Source organism: Oncorhynchus clarkii, chromosome 10 (assembly GCF_045791955.1).
Source record: "Oncorhynchus clarkii lewisi isolate Uvic-CL-2024 chromosome 10, UVic_Ocla_1.0, whole genome shotgun sequence".
Taxonomy (NCBI): domain Eukaryota; kingdom Metazoa; phylum Chordata; class Actinopteri; order Salmoniformes; family Salmonidae; genus Oncorhynchus; species Oncorhynchus clarkii.
The window spans coordinates 13,781,776-13,808,495 of record NC_092156.1 but is presented as its reverse complement, the minus strand read 5'-3'; the positions used below and the strand labels follow the sequence as shown (position 1 = coordinate 13,808,495).

Below are 26,720 nucleotides of genomic sequence, written 5' to 3'. Positions count from 1 at the left end.
GTGAACAGTGGCTGTTGTTCAAACAGACAGAGACAGACAGGAAGGTCCATTCATAAGTTCTACCTTGTTAGCAAGCAAATAGATCCAAGTTGGCTAGACTTGAAATAAAGATTAGCTAGCTACTCACTAGCACGTGGGCTTGTGCTTGAGAGATAGTTCTCCTAAACAGTGTTCATTTTCTAGAACGCCTGCTACAAGAAGTTGGTCATTAGTGGATGTACAATGTGCATGGTTTTGGTTAAATGTTTAACAAAAATTGCATTTTCATAGACAGACTTTAAAGCCAGATCAGTGATTATTGCAAAAAAAAGAAAAAATAATAGCCAATTATATTATTAGTGGGTCGTATGGTTGTGGAAGGCTTCTATTTAGCCTACATATAATTTTACAAGCCCTGAATTCACGTGATTATTCTAAACTGTTTGAAATGCAGTGTATTGATCTTTAATTGTCCAACAAAGCTTAGAGAGAACTTTAAAATCTTGAATCGCCCATAACTTTGAAAAAAAACAGCATTATTTTTTTTATTTAACCAGGCAGGCAAGTTGAGAACAAGTTCTCATTTACAATTGCGACCTTTTATCCTTATATAACAGCAGCAAAGGACAGCAGCAATGATATTGCAACTGATCTGCAATTCAATTATATCTCCTTTTGTTTATGTACAACAGGATCAGTATTGCTGCCACCTTCTGGCACATAGGCTGCCTGCTCCTCACATGACCCTGTGCAAAATTATAACTAAGCTCTTTCTCACTACAGAAGCACAACCTTGTTGTTGACTAGAGATCAAATGGTATTTAAAGCCTACATTAAAATATACAATATGTAGGCCTTACAGAGGGGGCATTGTACATAAAACTACAACACACCCATTCAGCCTCCAGAACAAACATCCATTTACATAGACTTCTAAAACGTACTGTCAACAGTAAAGAAATAACATCTGAAGGACTTCATACATTCACGTTTCATACTGGCATCTTAAACATGACAGAAAAACAGGAGACTCTCTATACCTGTTGGGGCGGAAGGGTAGCCTAGTGGTTAGAGTGTTGGACTAGTAACCGGAAGGTTGCAAGTTCAAACCCCTGATTTGATAATACAGATTATTTTAGGCCTGGAGTACGCCCAAGCAGAAACGAGTCTGTAGGCTAACTGTAGTGCAGGGCCAACTGAAGAGAGTCATGCACCCATTTAGGTCACCCTTTTCACCTCAATGGCCTCTTTAATCCCCTAAAACAATATGTTCAGAGAAACTGAGCATTTCAGATCACAACTCAAAACCAGAGAGGCTGTAGTAGCAGTACGCTACAATTACAATCCTTATTCGAGACTTAAATTCTGTTTAAAAAAAAAAAAAAGAGAGGTTCCATTAACGGTTTGACGCATGCGTGCCTGTAAGGTCAGATATGACCAACGGTCTTCAGTGGGATAGAATCATGACGCGTCAAAACGCTCTGGTAATCCTCTCTGCTGTTACGCTCCATCAAGGGGTCAAATCAGGCTTGTCTTTCAGGTAGGACTACAGCGCTTACATTTTGCCATACTACTGAACGTTAATGTATTAAAAGGGTGCTTAGCCTAGACTTAGTAGCCTACATACATACTGGAGCTTTACGAGTCGCAGTCTGGTTTCTCAGACCCGAAGTCCAGACTTTCAACCCGGCGATTCCTTACGGAGTAAAAATAAAGTCGGTCTTAGATCAAGTTCTTAAAAATCTGTAAAAAAATAAAAAAATAAATAAAAAAAGGAGCTTCTAAAAAGCCCAGCTAGAAATAGGGCATCATGGACACGCACACACTCCAGCAGGTATATCTCTCTGGTCACCCCCAAAACCAATTCTTTCTTTGGCCGCCTCTCCTTCCAGTTCTCTGCTGCCAATGACTGGAACGAACTACAAAAATCTCTGAAACTGGAAACACTTATCTCCCTCACTAGCTTTAAGCACCAGCTGTCAGAGCAGCTCACAGATTACTGCACATGTACATAGCCCACCTATAATTTAGCCCAAACAACTACCTCTTTCCCTACTGTATTTATTTGATTTATTTAGCTCCCCATTATTTTTATTTCTACTTTGCACATTCTTCCACTGCAAATCTACCATTCCAGTGTTTTACTTGCTATGTTGTATTTACTTTGCCACCATGGCCTTTTTTTTGCCTTTACCTCCCTTATCTCACCTCATTTGCTCACATCGTATATAGACTTGTTTCTACTGTATTATTGACTGCATGTTTGTTTATTCCATGTGTAACTCTGTGTCGTTGTATGTGTCGAACTGCTTTGCTTTATCTTGGCCAGGTCGCAATTGTAAATGAGAACTTGTTCTCAACTTGCCTACCTGGTTAAATAAAAAGGTAAAATAAAATAAATACATGGAAAAGAGAGGGTGGTAGTTGACAGCACCCACCACACTACAGTACAGCTGCCATCTCTCCACCAGCCAGCCCTAAGAGGGGGTGGTAGTTGACAGCACCCACCACACTACAGTACAGCTGCCATCTCTCCACCAGCCAGCCCTAAGAGGGGGTGGTAGTTGACAGCACCCACCACACTACAGTACAGCTGCCATCTCTCCACCAGCCAGCCCTAAAAGAGAGGGTGGTATTTGTCTGGAAAACACAAATCTTGACGTTGTCATGGAAACCCAGGAAAATGTTCTCATTATGTAACCTAGCTAATTCGCAGAGACCTTGCCAAGTTTTGAAATGTATTTAGACTGAAGAGAACAGCGAAGTTATGACAGCAACTTGGAGCCTCAGGTTTTTGGCATCCCAATAACTCCAAGTCATAATCTAAGTTATGAACAACCTGTCGGGTTTCTCTATATTCTAAAAATAACAAAACGTTACGGATCATTTATTTCTCTATTCCCAAGCCTGGAAATCAACTTGTAGGAGAAACAAAGTGTGGTTCATCTCCAACAAAGTAATTGTTTTAAAGGGCATACAGTGTTGAGCTCACTGTGATGAAGGCTGTAGCCTCTCTGCTGCCAGCTCAGCCCAGAGTCAATGTTTGAGGCTGGGCAGCTGGGCTTACACACACACACACGCACACACACACACACACCACTGACAAAGGCAAACTGCAGGTTCTGTGAGGCTGTGGCCTACATGCTTTCACTTGTCTCAGTCCACAGGGTGCCTGCAAAGCCTAGCCAGGTGTCAAAGGCAACGCAACAGGCAAGCAGTGTTTTATCACATACTGACTCTGCTGTGCAACAATGAGTCATGTACAGTAACATTTTCCAGATAGCAGTGTATTGGCTGGCGGATATTAAATACACTTATCTCCCTCACTAGCTTTAAGCACCAACTGTCAGAGCAGCTCACAGATTACTGCACCTGTACATAGCCCACCTATAATTTAGCCCAAACAACTACCTCTTTCCCTACTGTATTTAATTTATTTTGCTCCTTTGCACCCCATTATTTTTATTTCTACTTTGCACATTCTTCCATTGCAAATCTACCATTCCAGTGTTTTACTTGCTATGTTGTATTTACTTTGCCACCATGGCCTTTTTTTGCCTTTACCTCCCTTATCTCACCTCATTTGCTCACATCGTATATAGACTTGTTTCTACTGTATTATTGACTGCATGTTTGTTTTACTCCATGTGTAACTCTGTGTCGTTGTATGTGTCAAACTGCTTTGCTTTATCTTGGCCAGGTCGCAATTGTAAATGAGAACTTGTTCTCAACTTGCCTACCTGGTTAAATAAAGGTGAAAAGGTGAAAAACACACTGAAATGGACACTTAAAAAGGCTGTGATATTATAAAGGACCAACGGTCCTTCAAAGATAGAGAAAAGGCCCTCAACCACATACCCCAGTTTGAATAAATTTGCATCATGGGAAATCAGAAGGCATGTTGGCTGAACATGGCTCCCATGATGGTGACTACAGTCACTTATCACCTCGGCAGCATTAACATGTCTGTAGCCCCGGGGGAATGGCATCTTATCAGGGGGACAGCCTTTGGTGTACTGAGAAACAGACTGAACTTGAGTGTTTCTGTAGCCTGCTCCTTACCCTTTTGTTTCCAGTCCCACACAAAACATTCCCCGAGCAGGACTGATAGAAGTTCAACCACTAAGAACAGGGTTTTTTCCACCATTGCACTGAGATTTTATTTTGCCATTTTAAACGCACATTTCCTACAGTTCTATACATTTTGCCATGCAGCTGAGAGAAAACGTTACAGGTTTAACACTTATTTCCTGAAATTCAACATATTCTGCAATGGAACGGAGATAATGTAGCTGTATGAAAAGCTAGTTTCCTGCAATTCTATGCATTTTACCATGGATAATGCTGTGTTCTTTTGCTCAAACATAATAACAAAATGAATATTGCTAAATTCATTGTTTTGGGAATTTTCAATTCTCCATATCTAGTTTTATTTTAGTGGTTGTTATCTCTCAGAGATTATATTCTTTAAAAATAGGTCAATTATCTTTTCCACACACACACACACACACACGTATAATTTCACACGCTCTATGTAGCCCATAGCAACAGGTTGAGCGCATAGGGCTCCGGAGCGCCGCAGCGGTTTAAGGCACTGCAAGAGGCGTCACTACAGTCCCTGGTTTGAATCCAGGCTGAATCACATCCGGCAATGATTGGGAGTCCCGTAGGGCTGCGCACAATTGGCCCAGTGTCGTCTGGGTTTGTCCGGGGTTGGCAGTCATTGTAAATAAGAACTTGTTCTTAACCGACTTGCCTAGTTGAAAAAAGGTTCAAAAAAATTAAAAACTCAATGGAATGCACATGACCCTCCCTGCTGCTGCCATCCAGCAGCCCTTCAACTAGACAAGGAGGGGGTGGAGGTGATTACAATGAGCTCCAGTGTGACAGGAGCCCAGTGGAGGCCTGAAACAGACCAAACTCACACAGCATGTGCAGAGCCTCTGAGCCAGGAGAGACAAAGCATGCCGCTGGCTGCTGTTAGTGTGTGCTGCTGTTGTCTGATAAGAACAGGATGAAATGGTAACAATCATTGGGCAATAAATGAGTGTAAGTAGTCCTTGACTGTGTGTCAAAGGGCAGGGGGCCAGATATGTGTGGACTTTCACAATACATCTGAACATCCTGTAGTTGGGTTTAGGGTTGGGCAATGTCAGCCGTTGTCCAATCGTGATTATGTACCCCCAAAACATTGATATGATGGTACAGAATGCTACAACGGGATGAATCATGATGAAAGATAACGTAGTTGAAAGCCTGGGCAGAGACACTAAGTGCAGGCAAATCTTCTCTAACAGTCCTTTCTGGTGGAGCTTCAACATGGAAAAGGTTGTGTGTGGCGCGCACAATTGAGCATAGACAGTCCGATGAGGAACAGGATGTTTCACCGTAGTGAGTTTGCTTCCATCTATCCTGTTATGTATAACCTGTCTATAGTCTTCAGAATTGGCTAAAGATGACTATTTGCCTCATAAAATAGTAAATAAATATATTGGTTTGTTGGATCTCTCAAAGCTGTGATTGAGAATAGCCTATGCTATAGACTTTCATTCTTGTTCATTTTTACAGGAGCAACTTTAGGACACAATCTTAGGCTAGAATATTTGGGAAATAAGCTACTGTTCATAACTTTACATTGTCTTAACTTTTATGGTTAGGCCTAGTGGGAGGATAGGTTATTATTGGCCATTTGGTTTTCAACCTTGCATTTTCCCGCCGTATGGATACTTTTAAGCTTAAACTTAATTAAAAACTTGGCATTAAAATGTTTCTATAGGCTATTGATATTGTTTGTCTTCTCTCATTATTAGTCCCATGGCTACCTTATGTTTTTTACCTATTTCATTGCCGCCACACTAACATATTTAAGATCTTTGAGAACTAACAACCACCTAAATAAAAACTAGACATCTATTTTTTGAATTTTTGATTCTCCCTGACTTTTGTTATGTTTGAGTCACTCAGATTGCATATGCTATGTTCTTATGCTATGGCAAAATAGGTAGAATTGCAGAAAACTATATTTAACCTCTAACAGTCTGTTGGGGGGAGGGTTCATTTAGCTATTTGATCTAGAATTTCAGGACCCTTTAGGTATCAACATTTTTTTTTATGCATTTGTCCTTTACTACTATAGCCCATATAAAACACAATGAATAACACATTCATAAATGGCAACAACAAAAAATGAATCCTAAGAAATAGGGTTTTGAAGCGTCTGTCCTACATCTAGGAGACATCAGAAAGCTCTGGAAATATTTTTGTTTTTTGGGCACTAAACTACCTCTGTACTTCACATTTTTTGTATTGGTCACCTTCAGATGAGTACCCCTTGTGGGGGTTGTAGAGCAAAACAGAGAACACCATTGTGTTTGTGAAGGTCTCCCCACAAGTAGGGCAAACCGTTCGAACGCTACAGATGTTTGTGAGAAGACCGATTTTCTCTCATGGCCCTCCCCATGGAAAAATATGTAGAATTGCAGGAAATTGCAGAAAGAAAGCCACAAAAATGTTGGGAATATAGCCATTTATTTTAAAACAGCTAAGATTGTTAAGGAATGTCCCAGTGTTAATTTTGACAGATAGGCCTACCTTTTAGTCTTAGTCACATTTTAGTAAACTCCTGTGTTAGTTTTAGCTATTATCAATTGATCAAAACGTGACAATTTTAGTCACAGCCATTTTATTCACATAGATTATTTAGTATAAAAAAATGTACCAACTATATTTATGCTACATTAACTTCCATCATGTGTAAATTCAGATGGCCTAGTTGGACAAGGCCTACTTTCACCTTGTATAGCTTACTTAGCAACATAGATAGTGGCAGATTGTAACCAATGCCAGCCATAATTAACCATATAGGCTATAAAGTCTTGGCTACAGGTTAAACAATTTACAGCACTGATTTTCCCCCCATCATAACTGTCAAGGGGGTAAATAATAGTGCTTTCCTTGAAATAAAAAGTATTACTGTATTCCTAATATTCAACAAATAACATTTGTTTTTCATCAGGAAAAAAACGGCAACTCGCATTTGCAGACCACGGCGCAAGAGCAGCAACACAGATGATTAAATAACAGAGCACATGGGAAAATTGAGCTTTGATTTAAGCAAAGCAAAAATAGGTTATATGAAAGAGAGTAAACATTGTTTCTAGTTGAGGTTAGTTACAAGTCAAGTGTCCTGGCTTCGAATCAGTGACTGAAGTGACCGCCTGGAAGCTGTGTGGGAGAGCCGGGCAGATCAGATCAGACAGCGCAACTGAAAAACGCCAATGAGAGGATTGCATGAAATATTCTGCATGAATGCGTAGGAGTGGACAACACGGATAAAAAGGAGCTTCATGTCAAATCAAAATGTCCATTAGTCTTTGTTGGAATTCTCGTCACATTTCTGTCGACTAAAATTAAAAGTAATTTGTAATAGTTATTGTTTTTTTCCCCCGTGGCATCTCGTCTCGTTATCGTCCTGGTTTTAGTCGGGAAATATAGGTCGTTGACGAGTATTTTTCTTATTGTTGACAAATTAAGCTTAAGCCTTAGGCCCATGCATCGACAGAGAGAAACAATATTTTTTAACTGGACATTTTGAGTTTCTATATTGAAATTATCTGCCGTCTGGACTACATTCAAATCAAACTTTGTCTGTCACATGCGCGGAATACAACAAATGTAGACTTTACCATGAAATGCTTACTTACAAGCCCTTAACCAACAGTGCAGTTCAATAAGAAGAAAACATTTACCAAGTAGACTAAGTAAAAAGTAATAATAAAAAGTAAAACAATAAGAATAACAAGGCTATATACAGGGGATACCGGTACAGAGTCAGTGCGCGGGAGGCAAAGTGACTATGCATAGGTAACAAACAAACGGCGAGTAACAGCAGTGTACATGGGGGGGTGTCAACATAAATTGTCCGGTGGCGATTTTTATGAATTGTTCAGCAGTCTAATGGCTTGGGGGTAGAAGCTGTTGAGGAGCCTTTTGGTCCTAGACTTGGCGCTCCGGTACCGCTCGCCGTGCGGTAGCAGAGAAAACAGTCTATAACTTGGGTGACTGGAGTCTGACAATTTTACGGGCCTTCCTTTGACACCGCCTATTATATAGGTCCTGGATGGCAGGAAGCTTGGCCCCAGTGACGTACTGGGCCGTTTGCACTACAGAGGGTAGTGCAAATGGCCCAGTACATCACTGGGGCCAAGCCTTCTCTTGCGTTCTGTATATAACATTTATTGAAATAGGCTATAGCAAATATTCAAATGACTGGGAATGTCACGTGTGCTGCCCTGCTGTGCGCTGCGAGACTACATTCTTTACTTCACAGCAGCAAAGTTCAAATAGTCATGTGACAGAATGGTTTAGCCTATGTCGTCACCATCGACGGTGTCTGTCAATCATCCCGATAGATGATGCTACGGTAATATCATCTAAACATTGTAAAATTAGACTAGGTGAGCTAGCAAAATCATTCCAGTTCACTTTAAACTTGACATTGCATTCAACTTGAGGCACATCTTAAAAACATAAGCCAAAGATACATTGCCAACAACACACAATGAGAACAATTCTCTACAGGTCTCCTACATGTGTGGAACGTGTGCTGATGCCAGACAATCCATAGCTAAAATTGGATTCCCACACCTGTAAAGGGCCAACCACATTTAAACAAGTCATCCAATTTAAGCAGCGGCCTCAAGCTGACAGGTATGGGGAGAGGAGGAGAGAGCCGGACATTAAAAACAAATCTCCTTACATGTCTTCTCACCTCCTGACCCTCTTCCTAACCCCTCCACCTTGTTGCCCACTTGGTCACCCGCTGCTCTGAGTCTGAACACTTAAAAATCACAATGAGTGAACAGCCTGAGGGGTGGGCCCTTCAGGGAACCAGCTCAGATTCCTGGCATGCCGGAGGTGTGCATGCCGCATTCTTGTTGCAGGCGTCAGGGCTTCAAACAGTCAGTTCAGGTCCGGCTTCATTCTTTCATGTTAGTGCTCTGAGGAACCGCCAGTAATCCCAGTAGAGGCAATGTTTGGAATCTGGCACATTCTGTGGGCGTGTCAAGTTGAGGTCTTTTATCCGATTGTGTTTTGAAGCAATGCCTCTAAAAATATTTATCTGTGTTCTGCCGGTATTAGTGTCTGAAAATGGGCTTCAAGAGATGACAAAATAATGTGTGGGTGAGGCCATAGCCTTGCAATTAAACAAATCTTCCACAGCAGTGTTTAAAGAGGACCAGACCAAAGTGAGGGAAAATGTGAGACTCACTGCAATAAGGTATTTTGTTATACTGGGTGACTCCACTTTTCCATAGTACAATAAACAGGGGGGTCTCCACATCGGTCTTAAGGCAGTACCATTTTGTCAATGACAGTATATGGAATTATACTCTAAACATGTCACCTTAAAAAAGTGACAATATTTAATCTTGGGGAAAATAAAGGCAGCATGGCTCATCAGGTCAGGAAACGGTGATTGTTATGCCGATTTGCATGAGCAGTGTCCTACTCCAAATTGGCCAGATTATATTACGAGTTTATACATTTTACCAGGGAACTTCTTACCAGGGAACGCAATGCAAAAAAAGAGAATGACCATAGTCCAATCTAGACTAATCTGTCCAAAGACACTCAAAGAAATAGCACATTTTCCTGGTCATTCTCTATTGTACCTTAGCAAAGCTGTTGAGTGGAATGTTATTGTGTTAAATTACATCGCAATGGGTTCTAAGCAGTATGGTTGTAACCTAGCTAGATATTTGAGCTAGCTTGAAAGAGTAGGAGGGGTTACAAGGCCCGCTTTTCGTTATATATAAATAAAAAATCTCACCCAGAGGAGAGTTTAACTGACGCAGACAGGGATTCCAGACCAGTTTAGCAAGGTAATAAATACACTTTAATAAGACTACCATGGCGACAGTTTTAACCCAAGAGTTTGTAGTCTACTTCCGGTACTCCCTATAGAGAGATAAGAACAATAAGGGGCAAACATTAAAAGATAATGTCACTCTTTAACCAGTTAAATGCAATCTACATAATCCTCAAAAGTAATTATCATGAAATAAGGCCATAAACAATAACTAGTAATGCTGCGTACTCAAAGGTTTATACAGTGGGGAGAACAAGTATTTGATAACCTGCAAAATCGGCAGTGTTTCCTACTTACAAAGCATGTAGAGGTCTGTAATTTTTATCATAGGTACACTTCAACCGTGAGACGGAATCTAAAACAAAAATCCAGAAAATCACATTGTATGATTTTTAAGTAATGCCCTTCCTTTAAAATATAATTTATTTTCAGGATGTGTTCTTTTCAGGAATTCTACAAAAATTCCCATTGCTCTACCACAGTGAAACGTTGACCTTTGTGACTAGTGTAGCCTTCCTACATCACAGTGGCATGCAGCGTCTGCTTTCACTATCAGTAAAGTGGCTCTGAGGGAATATGCCTCTTCATGCCCAGAGTCCTGCACGGAATGCTGCTTTACACTCAGGCCAGGTAGCCTTCACACTAGAAGTCTGCTTGGGAATGATTCATCCCGCTCCTGCCTAAAGCTTTTCATACTGCACCCGCCCACACCCGATGGCTTTCTATCCGACTCACACAAGAACTGGTCCTGAACCCAACCGCAGTCCCGCAATGTTATTTTAGACGTATGTGACGACGCAGCTCTCAGTAATTTTGCGGCCTAAAAGCAATATCAAAATGCTCCAAAATAACCTAAGAAATAGGTCCTATTACCAGAGATTCTCACATGGACCATTATATCAGGCTTTCAGTAGTACTGGGCTATATCAGCCATTAGGCTAGACATAGCTTGAAGAGATTTGGGGACTTGCACTTTCTTTTGAACAATGTTTTACAGCCTACCTTTTACGATTGGGACGATTTTCAGACAGAATATGGGTGATCAATATTTATTTCTCGGTAATGTTCTAAACCATAGCCTATTCAAATTAAAGAAGTATATATATTTTTTTTAAATAACTGCCTACTCTATTTGAGACCATATATAGAGTACCAGTCAAAGTTGACACGCTTACTCATTCAACAATTTCTCTACTTTCTTTCTACAATGTAGAAAATAGTGAAGACATACAACTATGAAATAACACCTATAGCATCATGTAGTAAATAAAAGTGTTTAGATTCTTCAAAGTAGCAATCCCTTTGCCTTGATGACAGCTTTGCACACTCTTGGCAGTTTCTCAACCAGCTTCACCTAAATTCATTTCCAACAGTCTTGAAGGAGTTCCCACATATGCTGTGCACTTGTTAGCTGCTTTTCCTTCACTCTGCGGTTCAACTCATCCCAAGCCATCTCAGTTGAGGTGGGGTGATTGTGGAGGCCAGGTCATCTGATGCAGCACTCCATAATTATCCTTCTTGGTCAAACAGCTCTTACACAGTCTGGAGGTGTGTTGGGTCATTAACCTGTTGAAAAACAAATGATAGTCCCACTAAGCGCAAACCAGATGGGACGGCGTATTGCTGCAGAATGCTGTGGTAGCCATGCTGGTTAAGTGTGCCTTGAATTCTAAATAAATCACAGACAATGTCACCAGCAAAGCACCCCCAGACCATCGCACCTCCTCCTCCATGCTTCACGGTGGGAACCACATGCGGAGTGGGTGAACGGATGATCTCCACATCTCACAAAGACATGGTGGTTGAAACCAAAAATCACACATTTGGAATCAACAGACTAAAAGACAGATTTCCACCAGTCTAATGTCCATTGCTTGTGTTTCTTCGCCCAAGCAAGTCTCTTATTATTGGTGTCCTTTAGTAGTGGTTTCTTTGCAGCAATTCGACCATGAAGGCCTGATTCACACAGTTTCCTCTAAACAGTTGATGTGTCTGTTACTTGAACTATGTGAACCATTCCTTTATTTGTGAGGCTGAAAAACTCTAATGAACTTATTCTCTGCAGCAGAGGTAACTCTGGGTCTTCCTTTCCTGTGGTGGTCCTCAAAGGAGCCAGTTCCATCATAGCGCTTGATGGTTTTTGCAACTTTTTTTAATGTTCCGTATTGACTGACCTTCATGTCTTAAAACCTCTTAAGTCTACCCCTTCCTTTTTCGAACATTCTGTTAAAAATCGCGCAACTTTTCAGCGTCCTGCTACTCATGCCAGGAATATAGTATATGCATATGATTAGTATGTGTGGATAGAAAACACTCTAATGTTTCTAAAACTGGTTAAATCACGGCTGTGACTATAACAGATTGTGTGTTTCATCGAAAAGCACAAGAAAAACTGCTCTCTGAAAGCTAAAAATTATTTCCATGCGTCACTTTCATGGGTTGTTAAAAGGGCACAAAATTAATTATAGACCTGCATGCAATTCCTACAGATTCCACACGATGTCGCCATTGTCGTCATTTTCCATTTTTCTTGGTAAATCCAACTAACTGGATTCAATTTCTTCCGGTCTCCACCAGGATGTTTTGAATGTGCACATTGGCAGCCATTGATTTGAAGACGAGGAGCTATTGAATACACATCGCCCTGTAATCATTTTGATAGATTATAAACGTTTACTAATACCTAAAGTTGGATTACAAAAGTATTTAGAAGTGTTTTGTGAAAGTTTATCGTCAACTTTTTTAATTTTTAAAAATGACGCAGCGTTTTAAAACGATGTTTTTTTCTGAATCACACAGCTTCCATAGAAAGCTATTTTGGGTATATATGGACCGATTTAAACGAAAAAAAGACCCAATAGTGATGTTTATGGGGCATATAGGAGTGCCAAGAAAGAAGCTCGTCAAAGGTAATGAATGTTTTATATTTTATTTCTGCGTTTTGTGTAGCGCCGGCTAAGCTAAATCTTTGTTTACGTCGCATTCAGGCATTTTGGGGTATTGCATGCTATCAGATAATAGCTTCTCATGCTTTCGCCGAAAAGCATTTTAAAAATCTGACTTGTTGGCTAGGTTCACAACGAGTGTAGCTTTAATTCAATACCCTGCATGTGAATTTTGATGAACGTTTGAGTTTTAACGAGTACATTTAGCATTTAGCGTAGCGCATTTGCATTTCCAGGTGTCTACTTGAGACATCTGCGTCTCAAGTAGGAGCAAGAAGTTAAAGTAATGATGGACTGTCGTTTCTCTTTGCTTATTTGAGCTGTTCTTGCCATAATATGGACTTGGTCTTTTACCAAATAGGACTATCTTCTGTATACCACGCCTACCTTGTCACAACGCAACTGGTTGGCTCAAACGCATTAAGTAGGAAATAAATTCCACAAATGAACTTAAGGCACACCTGTTAATTGTAATGCATCCAGGTGACTACCTCATGAAGCTGGTTGAGAGAATGCCAAGAGTGTGCAAAGCTGTCATCAAGGCAAAGGGTGGCTACTTTGAAGAATCTCAAATATATTTAGGATTTGTTTAACACTTTTTTGGTTACTACATGATTCCATGTGTTATTTCATAGTTTTGATGTCTTCGGTGCACTTTATCTTGCACGCCCAACTAGAAGAGGTAGCCTACTGAAGATGAAGCAGCGAATTCTGGGTGTGTGAATAATGTGACAATGAAGTGCTTCTAATGCAACAGGTAGGCTAACGCATAACAAAGCAGAGAGATGATCATCTCCAAAATATTTCAATCCCAAAGTTGTCTGATCTGACTACCCGCAGCATGAAAAATGCTGACTGTGCCGCAATGATCTCTGTCGGGACCCGCAGGTGAATGCAGCCCTCTACTTCACACCACACAGCCAGTACAGGCTTGAAATATTAGCTGGTCTTGTACCAATACACATAAGCTTTAGAAGCAGCAGCAGCTGATGGACCAGAGAGTTTGACGTCATTGAGATCCTGTGGATGAGACGTAGTGGTCTAGTTGGCGGTGTAAGTTTATTTGGAACCTATAGGCTATAACGTTTGAACCTGCAGCCAGCTGCATAGGTCTACCACTGCACAATCAGTGACTTGACTCACTGGCTTCAATTTCAAGCGCATTCTCCCCTTCTAAACTGAACCTCTAATTAGTTTGCTTGATCTGAACCATGGGGATTTTATTAGCCTACAAGGAGTGCTTTCAGGATCCCAGGTCACAAGCAGCCTGTGTTAACTCACAGAGTCCCTCCAGAGACCGTACAAGAACATATACAGGCCTCGATATTAACTCTTGTCCGCTTGCTCAGGGCAAGTAAAACAAACGGTTTGAGCAAAGTGTTTTCCAGATGTGATGTTTTGCTCACTGTCCTCCCAATATCTACACAGCGTATTGGGGTATAATTATTGTAGGCCTGCATTGACAGGCACGAGCAGTCTTTCAAATCATGCAGTCAGTCACAAGATGCATTTTTGAGATCAAAGCGAGCAGCATTTGCACATCTGTTGATAAACGCTAGCGAGATATTTGCCCAGTTACAGCTCATTTTTGGACAGCAATGAAAATCATACAAAAGTCATAGTGTTTGCAACACCGGAGTGTGCCAGTGGTCTGTTGACAGAGGCGAGCAAGCGAACGATTAGCACAGTAGGGAAAATAATGATGGTCTGTTGTTTAACTAGATAGCCAATTCAAAACAGTGTAGTTTGGCTGGTTAACTATTAGCATGCATTAATGTCATGTCTGATGTCCTAAAAAAAACATCCACCGGCACTCGTATAAAACCGAAAATGGCCAACACAGTTGATACGGGTGCACAGTTGAAGAAACCAATGCTGCATACTGTTGTAAAACTCTCTCTCTCAAGCTCTCAAAATTGGCTAGTATTCTCCTATATTCAATACTGGTCATGTAATTCTGACAAAGTCACAAAATATTATTTTAATAGCCTTATTGACAAGTAACTCCGATGGTGTCAAGATCTTCCCTGAACACTGAAGATTCTAACCTTACAAATACAGTGCATTCGGAAAGTATTCAGACCCCTTGACCTTTTCCACATTGAGGGGAACAAAACATATTTAACAATCTACACACAATACCTCATAATGACAAAGCAAAAACAGATTTTTAGAAAATGTTGCTAATTTATAAAAAATAAACTGAAATATAACATTTACATAAGTACTGTATTCAGATTCTTTACTCTGTACTTTGTTGAAGCACCTTTGACAGCGATTACAGCCTCAAGTCTTAGGTATGACGCTACAAGCTTGGCACACCTGTATTTGGGGAGTTTCTCCCATTCTTTTCTGCAGATTCTCTCAAGTACTGACAGGTTGGATGGGGAGCGTCGCTGCACAGCTATTTTCAGATCTCGCCAAAGTAGAGGTCGACCGACTGACTTTTCAACGCTGATACCGATTGGAGGACCAAAAAAAGTCGATAACTAATATATATATATATATATTATTTTTTTAAATCGGCAGATTTTATATACGTAATGACAATTACAACAATACTGAATTAATAATGAACACTTATTTTAACATAATATAAACACAAAATAAATTTAAAAAGTGTCAAATAATGAAACATGTTCAATTTGGTTTAAATAATGCAAAAACAAAGTGTTGAAAAGGAAAGTAAAAGTGCAATATGTGCCATGTAAGAAAGCTAACGTTTAAGTTCCTTGCTCAAAATATAAGAACATATGAAAGCTGGTGGTTCCTTTTAACAGGACTCTTCAATATTCCCAAGTAAGAAGTCTTAGGTTTGGTGTTATTATAGGACTATTTCTCTCTATACCATTTGTATTTCATATACCTACTATTGGATGTTCAAATAGGCACTTCTGTATTGCCAGCCTAATCTCAGGAGCGCTGTTTATGACTTCTAGCCGATGAATCAAGTATTGCTAAGAGCTGCTGGCAAACGCAGTAAAGTGCTGTTTGAATGAATGCTCACGAGCCTGCTGCTGCCTACCACCACTCAGTCAGACTGCTCTATCAAATATCAAGTCATAGACTTAATTATAATATAATAAACACAGAAATGTGAGCCTATGGTCAAATCCGGAAACTACCATAAAACATTTATTCTTTCAGTGAAATACAGAACCATTCCGTATTTTATCTAACGGGTGGAAACCCTAAGTCTAAATATTGCTGTTAACATTGAAGGTTGTGCAATGTATGTCATAATTATATAACATTCTGGCAAATTAATTGCAGTCTTTGTTAGGAAGAAATGGTCTTCACACAGTTCGCAAACATGCCAGGTGGCCCAAACTCCTGAATATACCCCGACTCTGCTTGCACTGAACGCAAGAGAAGAGAAATAACTTCCCTAGTTAATATTGCCTGCTAACATGCCTTTATTTTAACTAAATATGCAGGTTTAAAAAAATATATACTTCTGTGTATTGATTTTAAGAAAGGCATTGATGGTTATGGTTAGGCACATTTGTGCGACGATTGTGTTTTTTTCACGAATGTTCTTTTGTTAAATCATCACCCGTTTGGCGAAGTTGAAGTAGGCTGTGATTCGATGATAAATTAACAGGCACCGCTTTGATTATACCATCAACCATATGTAGATAATCACTAGTTATGTGAAGATTGGTTGTTTTTCATGAGATAAGTTTAATGCTAGCTAGCAACTTACCTTGGATCCTTTTGATGCTGCAGTCGCGTAACAGGTGGTCAGCTTGCCACGCAGTCTCCTCGTGGATTGCAATGTAATCGGCCATAATCGGTGTCCAAAAAGGCAGATTACCGATTGTTATAAACTTAAATCGGCATGGCTGATTTCAATCGGTCGACCTCTACTCCAGAGATGTTCGGTCTAGTTCAAATCTGGGCGCTGGCTGGGCCACTCAAGGACATTCAGAGACTTGTCTCAAAGCCACTCCTGCGTTGTCTTGGCTGTGTGCTTAGGGTTGTTGTCCTGTTGCAAGGTGAACCTTTAATAAATCCAACGTATGCACCAAACAGAACGCACTGCAACAGACTCTTTGACGCAATGGTTCAAGGCAAACGCATCGTTCCATTGGAAATGAATGTACTTCTGGTGTACCAAAATGCAATTACACTGTCAGTGTGATCGAGGTGTATGAGTATTTGTTGACAAGATGAGTGGTATTTTGCAAATCAATGACATCAGAGATAACGTATAAGACTATCATTAGGCTACTCTTGTCATTCAGTTGGTTAAGCTAACAGTCCAAGTACTGGATATGAGCCTAGTTTTGTGAAGTAGGTGTATGTTCCAAACTCACACCTTCTGCACTCTCATTCTCACAGGCAGCTGTGACCTATATGTTCCACCTCACCTAGTCAATGGATGAGTGAAATACGTCACACCAAAGCCATCATCTTCATATTGCGAAAGAGAGGCCTCTGTTTTATTACTGAAAAATAATGGGTTAGTACTGTTAAATATGCAGTCCTCTGCACCTATTATTTTTTGAACAAATAACGAATTAAATTGGTGCACAGACATGATATGAATTGTCACAGCAAGTCGTCATGGTGGCATTAAAAAAATATGTGCCAAATAGGACTCCCTACCCTTAGGCATGGATGGACCACACAATCTCCTGAACAACACATGGTTATTCAACTACAGGGCAACCAGAAGGAGAAACTGTTCTTATCTTTTATAACATTTTTATTTTCTTCTAATCTGTTTTCGGGGAACCCAGGGAGATCCAGCTCAAACAGAGACGCTTCCAATTCCCAGAGTAAAATGTGAACCACACTCATGTCTAGAAAATAAAACAGTGTGATATGAGCTCCATCATCCGGTGCCTGTTGCTAGGAGAACTTTGAAAAGATGGTGTGGACTGCTATAAAAATGTCTGATATCCATGCTAAACTCAATAGCAGCATAGTAAATCATGCACTTCTACTGGCTCAGCGGATAGAGGGGGATGATTAACTGGAAACTCAGGACATCATATGGCACCCTATTTCCTACATAGTGCACTACTTTTGACCAGGGGCCATAGAGCATTATGTATGGGAAAGGGTACCATTTAACCAGGGGCCATAGAGCCTTATGTAATGGAAAGGGCACCATTTGACCAGGGGCCATAGAGCCTTATGTAATGGAAAGGGCACCATTTGACCAGGGGCCATAGAGCCTTATGTAATGGAAAGGGAACCATTTGGGACACCGCCCATACATGCAGCATAAATATCACACACAAAGCCCAACATTTGACAACCAAGCATGCAATGCCTCTCTCGGCCTACAAGGTAACCAGTACAAAAAGCAACACATTTTCATTCATATCCCTAACATACCATCAATACTACTTTTTTAACCACTGTTTGTTTATGGACCAAAACATGATTGTTAGAGAGTTGTCACTTTGTATTATGTACTCACTTTCTGAAAAAGTGAAGAGTACTTTGGGCTCCCGAGTAGTGCAGTGGTCTAAGCCACTGAATCTCAGCGCTAGAGAAGTCACTACAGACACCCTGGTGAGATTCCAGACTGTATCACAACCAGCCGTGATTGGGAGTCCCATAGGGCGGCCCACAATTGGCCCAACGTCGTGTGGGTTTAGCCGGTGTAAGCCGTCATTGTAAATAAGAATTTGTTCTTAACGGACTTGCATAGTCATTGATAGATCAGTGAAAATAAAATAGGCTTTTGAACTTGGCTGTGGGAGGTATTTAACCGATTGTAAAATGCTTGCAATTCAAAATGTTCTGCAACTAAACACAGACACCTTAGGGAGATAGTATAGGAAAAGCAGTGCCAACACAGCTGGGACTCCACAGTTTTAATGGGCTGAGGTTTGGATTCACAAAGAACAGTGACTAAAACTGCATTCTCACAAATCCCCTAACAGTAATCAAACTGACAGTCACAGAGGGATTCTATTGAAAATATTCGACCGGAGCCTGGCCCTATAATATATAATAGGACAACAATTGCATAATAATTTAATATTTCAAGATGCAGCTTTTCAGAAAACTAAGGGAGACCATAACGTTAATGAACGATCTTCGTGACGTCATTTAAATATAATCGACAACTCACTCACGTAGTAACGTTAGTTAGCATGTTCGCCCTCATGTTTTGGATATCCAACTAGCTTAGTAACTTCAGTACACACACACACAACACAAATAAGATAATAGCTAGATGGTTCATTCTTATTTTCCTGGTAACAAAACCAACTCAGTGACTGGCTGAATGGTTAAAACACTGCTCCTCGTCAACTCGTGCGTTAGCATGCTAGCTAGCTAAATTACTCCAGCTAGCGAAGGGCAGTAAACTACTTTAGCTTTCTGACTTGAGAAATTCAAACCAAGAACACACAGATTAGCCAGCTTGCTTACCTCTGCTGTCCGTAGTGATGGAGGTTTCTTTAAAGCTTGTTTGAAAGAATGTTCCATTGATCCAGTCATTGTCATAACTTCACACCAGAATCAAATCCTCAAGAGATCCCAGTCTCACTTTTTAAGGCCGATACCGCTCAACTTCCATCCCGTCGTCCAAGCATGGAGTGAAAATGCCTTGTAAAAATTAACACAAAACTAACATCTAGAACACAACTGGTGCGCATAAAATGTACCAAAAGTAAATCATGCAAAAATGGATGTGAAAATCCTCGTGTAGAATTATATGCATTTTTAGAATCCAGTTGGAAAGTTGCCTCCTGATCGATCATCCGTTCTTCATTTGGGACGAGTTGACTTCTGTCTCGACGCCGGAGTCGAATCTGTGATCCCTCTGTTCATTGACAGCTCAAGAACACAGCCGCTGGAGGTGGCAAACGTTTAAAAAAAAAACAGTAATAACGTTTCATTTTTCAACAAAACGAAGTGAATATTATCAATGGTAAAACAGTAGATAATGCGCTCAAAAGTTCTTCACTTCTTCAGCAACATACTTGTCTATCTGTGGGATAGCTACTAACGTTTCCTCACAGTACTCAAAAGCAAATCTCATCAGCTGATAAACTTTCGGCCTTTAAGTGTTTTTCAGAACCACCAACTCTCTATCCTTGTTGCAAAATCAAGCCAACTGTCTGCTATACTGTAAGAAATTACACTATACGTGTTAAGATCCTGCATACATAAAATATTAGTATCAGCTTTAGGTAGCTGGGTGTCAGTTTTTGTTAATGCATAAAAAAAGTACATTCTTGTTGCGTTTGGTCGTTACTAGAAACCACAGCCACAAAGTAAAACTATACAATTTAGCTTCTCAAAATGTGATTTTAAACATGACCTTAACCACATTACTAACCTTATGACTAACCTTAAATTAAGACCCCAAACCAAATGTATGTTTTCATGGATTTGCACCATAATGAACTTACATTGTGGCTGTGGTAACTAGTGGGAAACGTTCCGCTCCCTTACTGGTTCATGTCCAGGATATCGCGAGAAAAACATATAACTTTCCATCGCAGACGGCCATGACCGGGAGACCCATGGGGCTACCAATTGGATACCACGAAAAACGGGTAAAAGTAAATTAAATAAATGTAAACATATCAAGATATATTTAATATTTGAGATTATTCAAAGTTGCCGCCCTTTGCTTTGATGACAGCTTTGCACACTCTTTGCATTCTCTCAACCAGCTTCACGAGGTAATCACCTGGAATGCATTTAAATTAACAGGTGTGCCTTGTTAAAAGTTAATTTGTGGAATTTCTTTCTTTCTTAATGAGTTTGAGTCAAATCAGTTGTGTTGTGACAAGGTAGGGGTGGTAAACAGAAGATAGCAATATTTGGTAAAATACCAAGTCCATATACAGTATATCACAAAATTGAGTACACCCCTCACATTTTTGTAAATATTTGAGTATATCTTTTCATGTGACAACACTGAAGAAATGACACTTGGCTACAATGTAAAGTAGTAAGTGTACAGCTCGTATAACAGTGTAAATTTGCTGTCCCCTCAAAATAACTCAACACAGCCATTAATGTCTAAACCACTGGCAACAAAAGTGAGTACACCCCTAAGTGACAATGTCCAAATTGGGCCCAAAGTGTCAATATTTTGTGTGGCCACCACCATTTTCCAGCACTGCCTTAACCCTCTTGGGCATGGAGTTCACCAGAGCTTCACAGGTTGCCACTGGAGTCCTCTTCCACTCCTCCTTGACGACATCACAGAGCTGGTGGATGTTAGAGACCTTGCACTCCTCCACCTTCCGTTTGAGGATGCCCCACAGATGCTGAATAGGGTTTAGGTCTAGAGACATGCTTGGCCAGTCCATCACCTTTACCCTCAGCTTCTTTAGCAAAGCAGTGGTCATCTTGGAGGTGTGTTTGAGGTCATTATCATGTTGGAATACTGCCCTGCGCCCCAGTCTCCGAAGGGAGGGGATCATGCTCTGCTTCAGTATGTCACAGTACATGTTGGCATTCATGGTTCCCTCAATGAACTGTAGCTCCCCAGTGCCGGCAGCACTCATGCAGCCCCAGACCATGACACTCCCACCACCATGCTTGACTGTAGGCAAGACACACTTGTCTTTGTACTCCTCACCTGGTTGCCGCCACACATGCTTGACAACCTCTGAACCAAATAAGTTTACCTTGGTCTCATCAGACCACAGGACATGGTTCCAGTAATCCATGTCCTTAGTCTGCTTATCTTCAGCAAACTGTTTGCAGGCTTTCTTGTGCATCATCTTTAGAAGAGGCTTCCTTCTGGGACGATAGCCATGCAGACCAATTTGATGCAGTGTACGGCGTATGGTCTGAGCACTGACAGGCTGACCCCCCACCCCTTCAACCTCTGAAACAATGCTGGCAGCACTCATATGTCTATTTCCCAAAGACAACCTCTGGATATGACGCTGAGCACGTGCACTCAACTTCTTTGGTCAACCATGGCGAGGCCTGTTCTGAGTTGAACCTGTCCAGTTAAACCGCTGTATGGTCTTGGCCACTGTGCCACAGCTCAGTTTCAGGATCTTGGCAATCTTCTTATAGCCCAGGCCATCTTTATGTAGAGCAACAATTATTTTTTTCAGATCCTCAGAGTTCTTTGCCATGAGGTGCCATGTTGAACTGAGAGCGATGACACCAAATTTAACACACCTGCTCAACATTCACACCTGAGACCTTGTACCACTAACGAGTCACATGACACCGGGGAGGGAAAATGGCTAATTGGGCCCAAGAGGGTTAAGGCAGTGCTGGAAAATGATGGTGGCCACACAAAATATTGACACTTTGGGCCCAATTTGGACATTTTCACTTAGGGGTGTACGTACTCTTGTTGCCAGCGGTTTAGACATTAATGGCTGTGTGTTGAGTTACTTTGAGGGGACAGCAAATTTACACTGTTATACAAGCTGTACACTCACTACTTTACATTGTAGCAAAGTGTCATTTCTTCAGTGTTGTCACATGAAAAGATATACTCAAATATTTACAAAAATGTGAGAGGTGTACTCACTTATGTGATATACTGTATATACACTGCTCAAAAAAATAACGGGGAACACTAAAATAACACATCCTAGATCTGAATGAATGAAATATTCTTATTAAATACTTTTTTCTTTACATAGTTGAATGTGCTGACAACAAAAATCACGCAAAAATTATCAATGGAAATCAAATTTATCAACCCATGGAGGTCTGGATTTGGGAGTCACACTCAAAATTAAAGTGGAAAACCACACTACAGGCTGATCCAACTTTGATGTAATGTCCTTAAAATAAGTCAAAATTAGGCTCAGTAGTGTGTGTGGCCTGTATGACCTCCCTACAACGCCTGGGCATGCTCCTGATGAGGTGGCGGATGGTCTCCTCCCAGACCTGGACTAAAGCATGGAGCGAGACATGTCCCAGATGTGCTCAAATGGATTCAAGTCTGGGGAACGGGCGGGCCAGTCCATAGCATCAATGCCTTCCTCTTGCAGGAACTGCTGACACACTCCAGCGATGTTGCAGGCAGCAGAACGTTCTCCACGTCGTCTCCAGACTCTGTCACGTCTGTCACATGTGCTCAGTGTGAACCTGCTTTCATCTGTGAAGAGCACAGGGCGCCAGTGGCGAATTTGCCAATATTGGTGTTCTCTGGCAAATGCCAAACGTCCTGCACGGTGTTGGGCTGTAAGCACAACCCCCACCTGTGGACGTCGGGCCCTCATACCACCCTCATGGAGTCTGTTTCTGACCAATTGAGCAGACACATGCACATTTGTGGACTGCTGGAGGTCATTTTGCAGGGCTCTGGCAGTGCTCCTCCTGCTCCTCCTTGCACAAAGGCGGAGGTAGCGGTCCTGCTGCTGGGTTGTTGCCCTCCTACGGCCTCCTCCACATCTCCTGATGTACTGGCCTGTCTCCTGGTAGTGCCTCCATGCTCTGGACACTACGCTGACACACAGCAAACCTTCTTACCACAGCTCGCATTGATGTTCCATCCTGGATGAGCTGCACTACCTGAGCCACTTGTGTGGGTTGTAGACTCCGTCTCATGCTACCACTAGAGTGAAAGCACCGCCAGCATTCAAAAGTGACCAAAACAGTCCCCACCTGCAGAACCATTCCTTTATTGGGGGTGTCTTGCTAATTGCCTATAATTTCCACCTGTTGTCTATTCCATTTGCACAACAGCATGTGAAATTCATTGTCAATCAGTGATGCTTCCTAAGTGGACAGTTTGATTTCACAGAAGTGTGATTGACTTGGAGTTACATTGTGTTGTTTAAGTGTTCCCTTTATTTTTTTGAGCAATATATATATATATATATATATATATATATATATATATATATATATATATATATATATATATATATATATATAGAGAGAGAGAGAGAGAGAGAGAGAGAGAGAGAGAGAGAGCTCAAATAAGCAAAGAGAAAGGACAGTCCAGATATGAAGGTCAGTCTATCCAGAAAAGTTCAAGAACTTTGAAAGTTACAGTTACAAAAACCATCAAGCAATATGATGAAATTGCCTCTGTGGGGACCGCCACAGGAAAGGAAGACCCAGAGTTACTTCTGCTGCAGAGGATAAGTTAGAGTTACCAGCCTCAGAAACTGCAGCCCAAATATATGCTTCACAGAGTTCAAGTAACAGACCAGTGGCCATTTTAGCATGTAAATCTTGGTGGTGCAAATAAACAAAACAAGTTGTGTCGTGACCCGGATCACTGGTTGCTGCGTAAAGGAGGTCAAAAGGGGGGTGAGTGTAACGGATGTGAAACGACTAGCTAGTTAGCGGTGGTGCGCGCTAAAAGCGTTTCAATCGGTGACATCACTCGCTCTGAGACCTTGAAGTAGTTGTTCCCCTTGCTCTGAAATGGCCACGGCTTTTGTGGCGAGATGGGTAACGATGCTTCGAGGGTGGCTGTTGTCGATGTATGCAGATGGTCCCTGGTTCAAGCCCAGGCAGGGGTGAGGAGAGGGACGGAGCTGTTTCACAGGCAAGAGAGACAGTGAGTGAAACCGCTAACCTTCATTGTTTAGAGTTATTTTGAGCATGTTGAAAACCGCTCAATATAACAAAAATGTTAAGTTAACCCATGATATTAAAAGCTCTTTATAGACAAGGCTATTAAAAAAAAACACCCAAGGCACTTGCCTATGTGAAAAGGTAATGCAGTTACATACTGTACATTTCCCTTTTAATTGGCATCATTCTTACTAAAATTAAACATGAATTTGGACTGAAACATTACTACTGAAAGTATGTAATGAGACACTTGTATCAACAACATTGGCATCTTTATTGCACAACATTCCCTTAAAATTGGGAAAGGATCATTTTAGAAACTATTCATATTCAAAGACAGTATGTACAAATAAATGGAAATAAACTATTTACATTAACTGTTACACACCATACTAAATCATTTATTCATATTCATGTATAAAGATAAAAGTAGACATACCTCATAGAAATAATCAGGAGCTTTACAAAATGCAATAAGAACATATCCTGAAGGACCTAGCATCTTACATGATAAGCATGTAAAAATAATTTCAACCAGCAAAATAAATTCTTCAGAAGCCCCTGATCCTTTCATGCCACATGTTTCATTAAGAAACCATAACATGGCACACTCTCCAGACAAAGTACTTCCAAATGAAATGCAACACATGAATTTCATGGTTGGTAAAAATATTTATTAAAAAAATAAAAACAAATCTGTGGTTTAGATTTGTGGTTTTGCATCTTGCTTTTGTAAAATCAATGCAGCAATTATTTTTAAAATTATTGGTTTTGCCATAAACATTGAGTATAGTTTAAGGAACTGATAAACGTATTGCTAACAGATATTCCACAAACTCTCCCTTTGTAGCATGCAATACAGCCGTAAACATGGTATGATGGTGTCAAAGCGATACAAATGTTTTAAACTTGTGAACATATTTCCGTTTGAAAATATATGTAGATCATTTTTTGTTTATTTTTCTCAACATACAGCAGTAGAAATGAGCTCTTGTTGTATTCCAAAAATAATTACAAAGGTTTTCCCCATTTTCAAATATGTAATTATTAACATCCCTTTTTCAAAAAAGAGTTCAGCATTGGGTTCGCAGTTTTAGTTGAACATTCCACTGATTTAAAAATACAAATAATTCTCTCAGGCTTATCTAGTCGGCAACTATAAAAAGCGTGTAGCGTCAATCGGCCACAAAATATCTGAGGTAGTGCTGTACCTGTGATCAAGAATGTTAAAGCTACACTGCAGTTAAGAATTACAATGAATGTGTATAAAATTACCCAGATGTGACTTCCAGGCCTATGTTTATATAATTAGTGTAGTTCATTTTCAAATGAAATCCAATGAATTATGGATCATTGAGGGAGACATTTCAGGTCAAGTACACTTGTAAACAAATACATGAAGAACACAGAAACATAATTGAAATAAAAGTGAATTTGATCATATTCACTACAAGTAACAAAAAAACTAATCCTATCTATCACCTGTGCTTCCTGGTTAAACGGGTAAAAGATTGTACGGGAAAGTAGTAGATATAAAAAATATATATTTTAGAATTGATATCTTGATTATTATTTATACTCAACAGAATAATTATTTGGCCTTCTTGTCCTTTAACCGGGTTAAATAATGTTGATGCAGAGGAGGGGGAAAAACACTGAAAAAGAGGAGAATTGGCCACAGCAGCAGCATGCCTCTCTGGCCTGGAGTGGGCCAACAGAGCTTCGTCTCTTACTAGCAGAGGAGACCATGGACTCGGCTGTCCCCTTGTGGCAGTATGTCTGTATGCCCAGTATGGCTGTTTGCCCAGTGGCAGCAACAGTAGCTGAGGTCTCAGATCCATCCATGAGGCCCTTCTGCATCTCAAATGATACCCTATTCCATACATAGTGTACAACTTCTGAATAGTATGCAATTTGGGATGCACACCTTGTCCAGGAGACTCTGCACTGCACCGGCCCTCTCAGAGCATCAGCAGGGCATCGGTGAACAGGGTCAAGCCGACGTGTTGGGCCAGGGTGAAGCACAGTATCAGGCTGCTCCAGTCCACAGTCACCCACCACCTCTGGCTTTGGTTCCATCTATTATAGCAGTATTTGGGCCACGTAGGGAGAGTGAGTGCTTGCCACCGCGGCCAGCAGGGGTAGGTCACTGGACTCAATACTGAATGATAAGAGCCATGCTTAGAATATTGTACATAGGTGAAGAACAGAACAACAAGCCAAGGGTTTATTCTCCTAATTCAGTTACTGTGATTGTTAATGAGATGTAAATAACACAGTGTAGTTTTTTAAAGGCCCAGTGCAGTCAAACTTGATTTCCCTGTGTTTTGTATGTAAACTGAGTGTACACAACATTAAGGTCCCCTTCCTAATATTGAGTTACGCTTGAGGTTGGAGTAATACTGTCAAATTGTGAAAATGATGATAATGTC

At 40.7% G+C, this 26,720-nt stretch overlaps 2 protein-coding genes across 6 annotated transcripts in view; both read right to left on the bottom strand.

The window, feature by feature from the left end:
* LOC139418034 (rap guanine nucleotide exchange factor 6-like) overlaps positions 1–19,862 on the bottom strand; it is a 153,320-nt gene extending 133,458 nt beyond the window's left edge. For 3 of the 5 annotated variants that reach the window (XM_071167136.1, XM_071167135.1, XM_071167134.1), the window contains exon 1: positions 19,192–19,860. In XM_071167136.1, the coding sequence (XP_071023237.1) occupies positions 19,192–19,266 (75 nt within the window). In that variant the 5' untranslated portion in view covers positions 19,267–19,860. Of the gene's footprint in view, positions 1–19,191 lie in introns of all 5 variants that reach the window. The other 2 variants (XM_071167132.1, XM_071167133.1) reach the window with 2 other exon arrangements.
* Positions 19,863–24,543: 4,681 nt separating this feature from the next.
* The window catches only part of LOC139418035 (folliculin-interacting protein 1-like), a 46,937-nt gene continuing 44,760 nt past the window's right edge, over positions 24,544–26,720 (bottom strand). The window contains 1 exon segment of the mRNA XM_071167137.1: positions 24,544–26,449. Coding sequence (XP_071023238.1) covers positions 26,371–26,449 — 79 coding nt within the window. The 3' untranslated portion in view covers positions 24,544–26,370.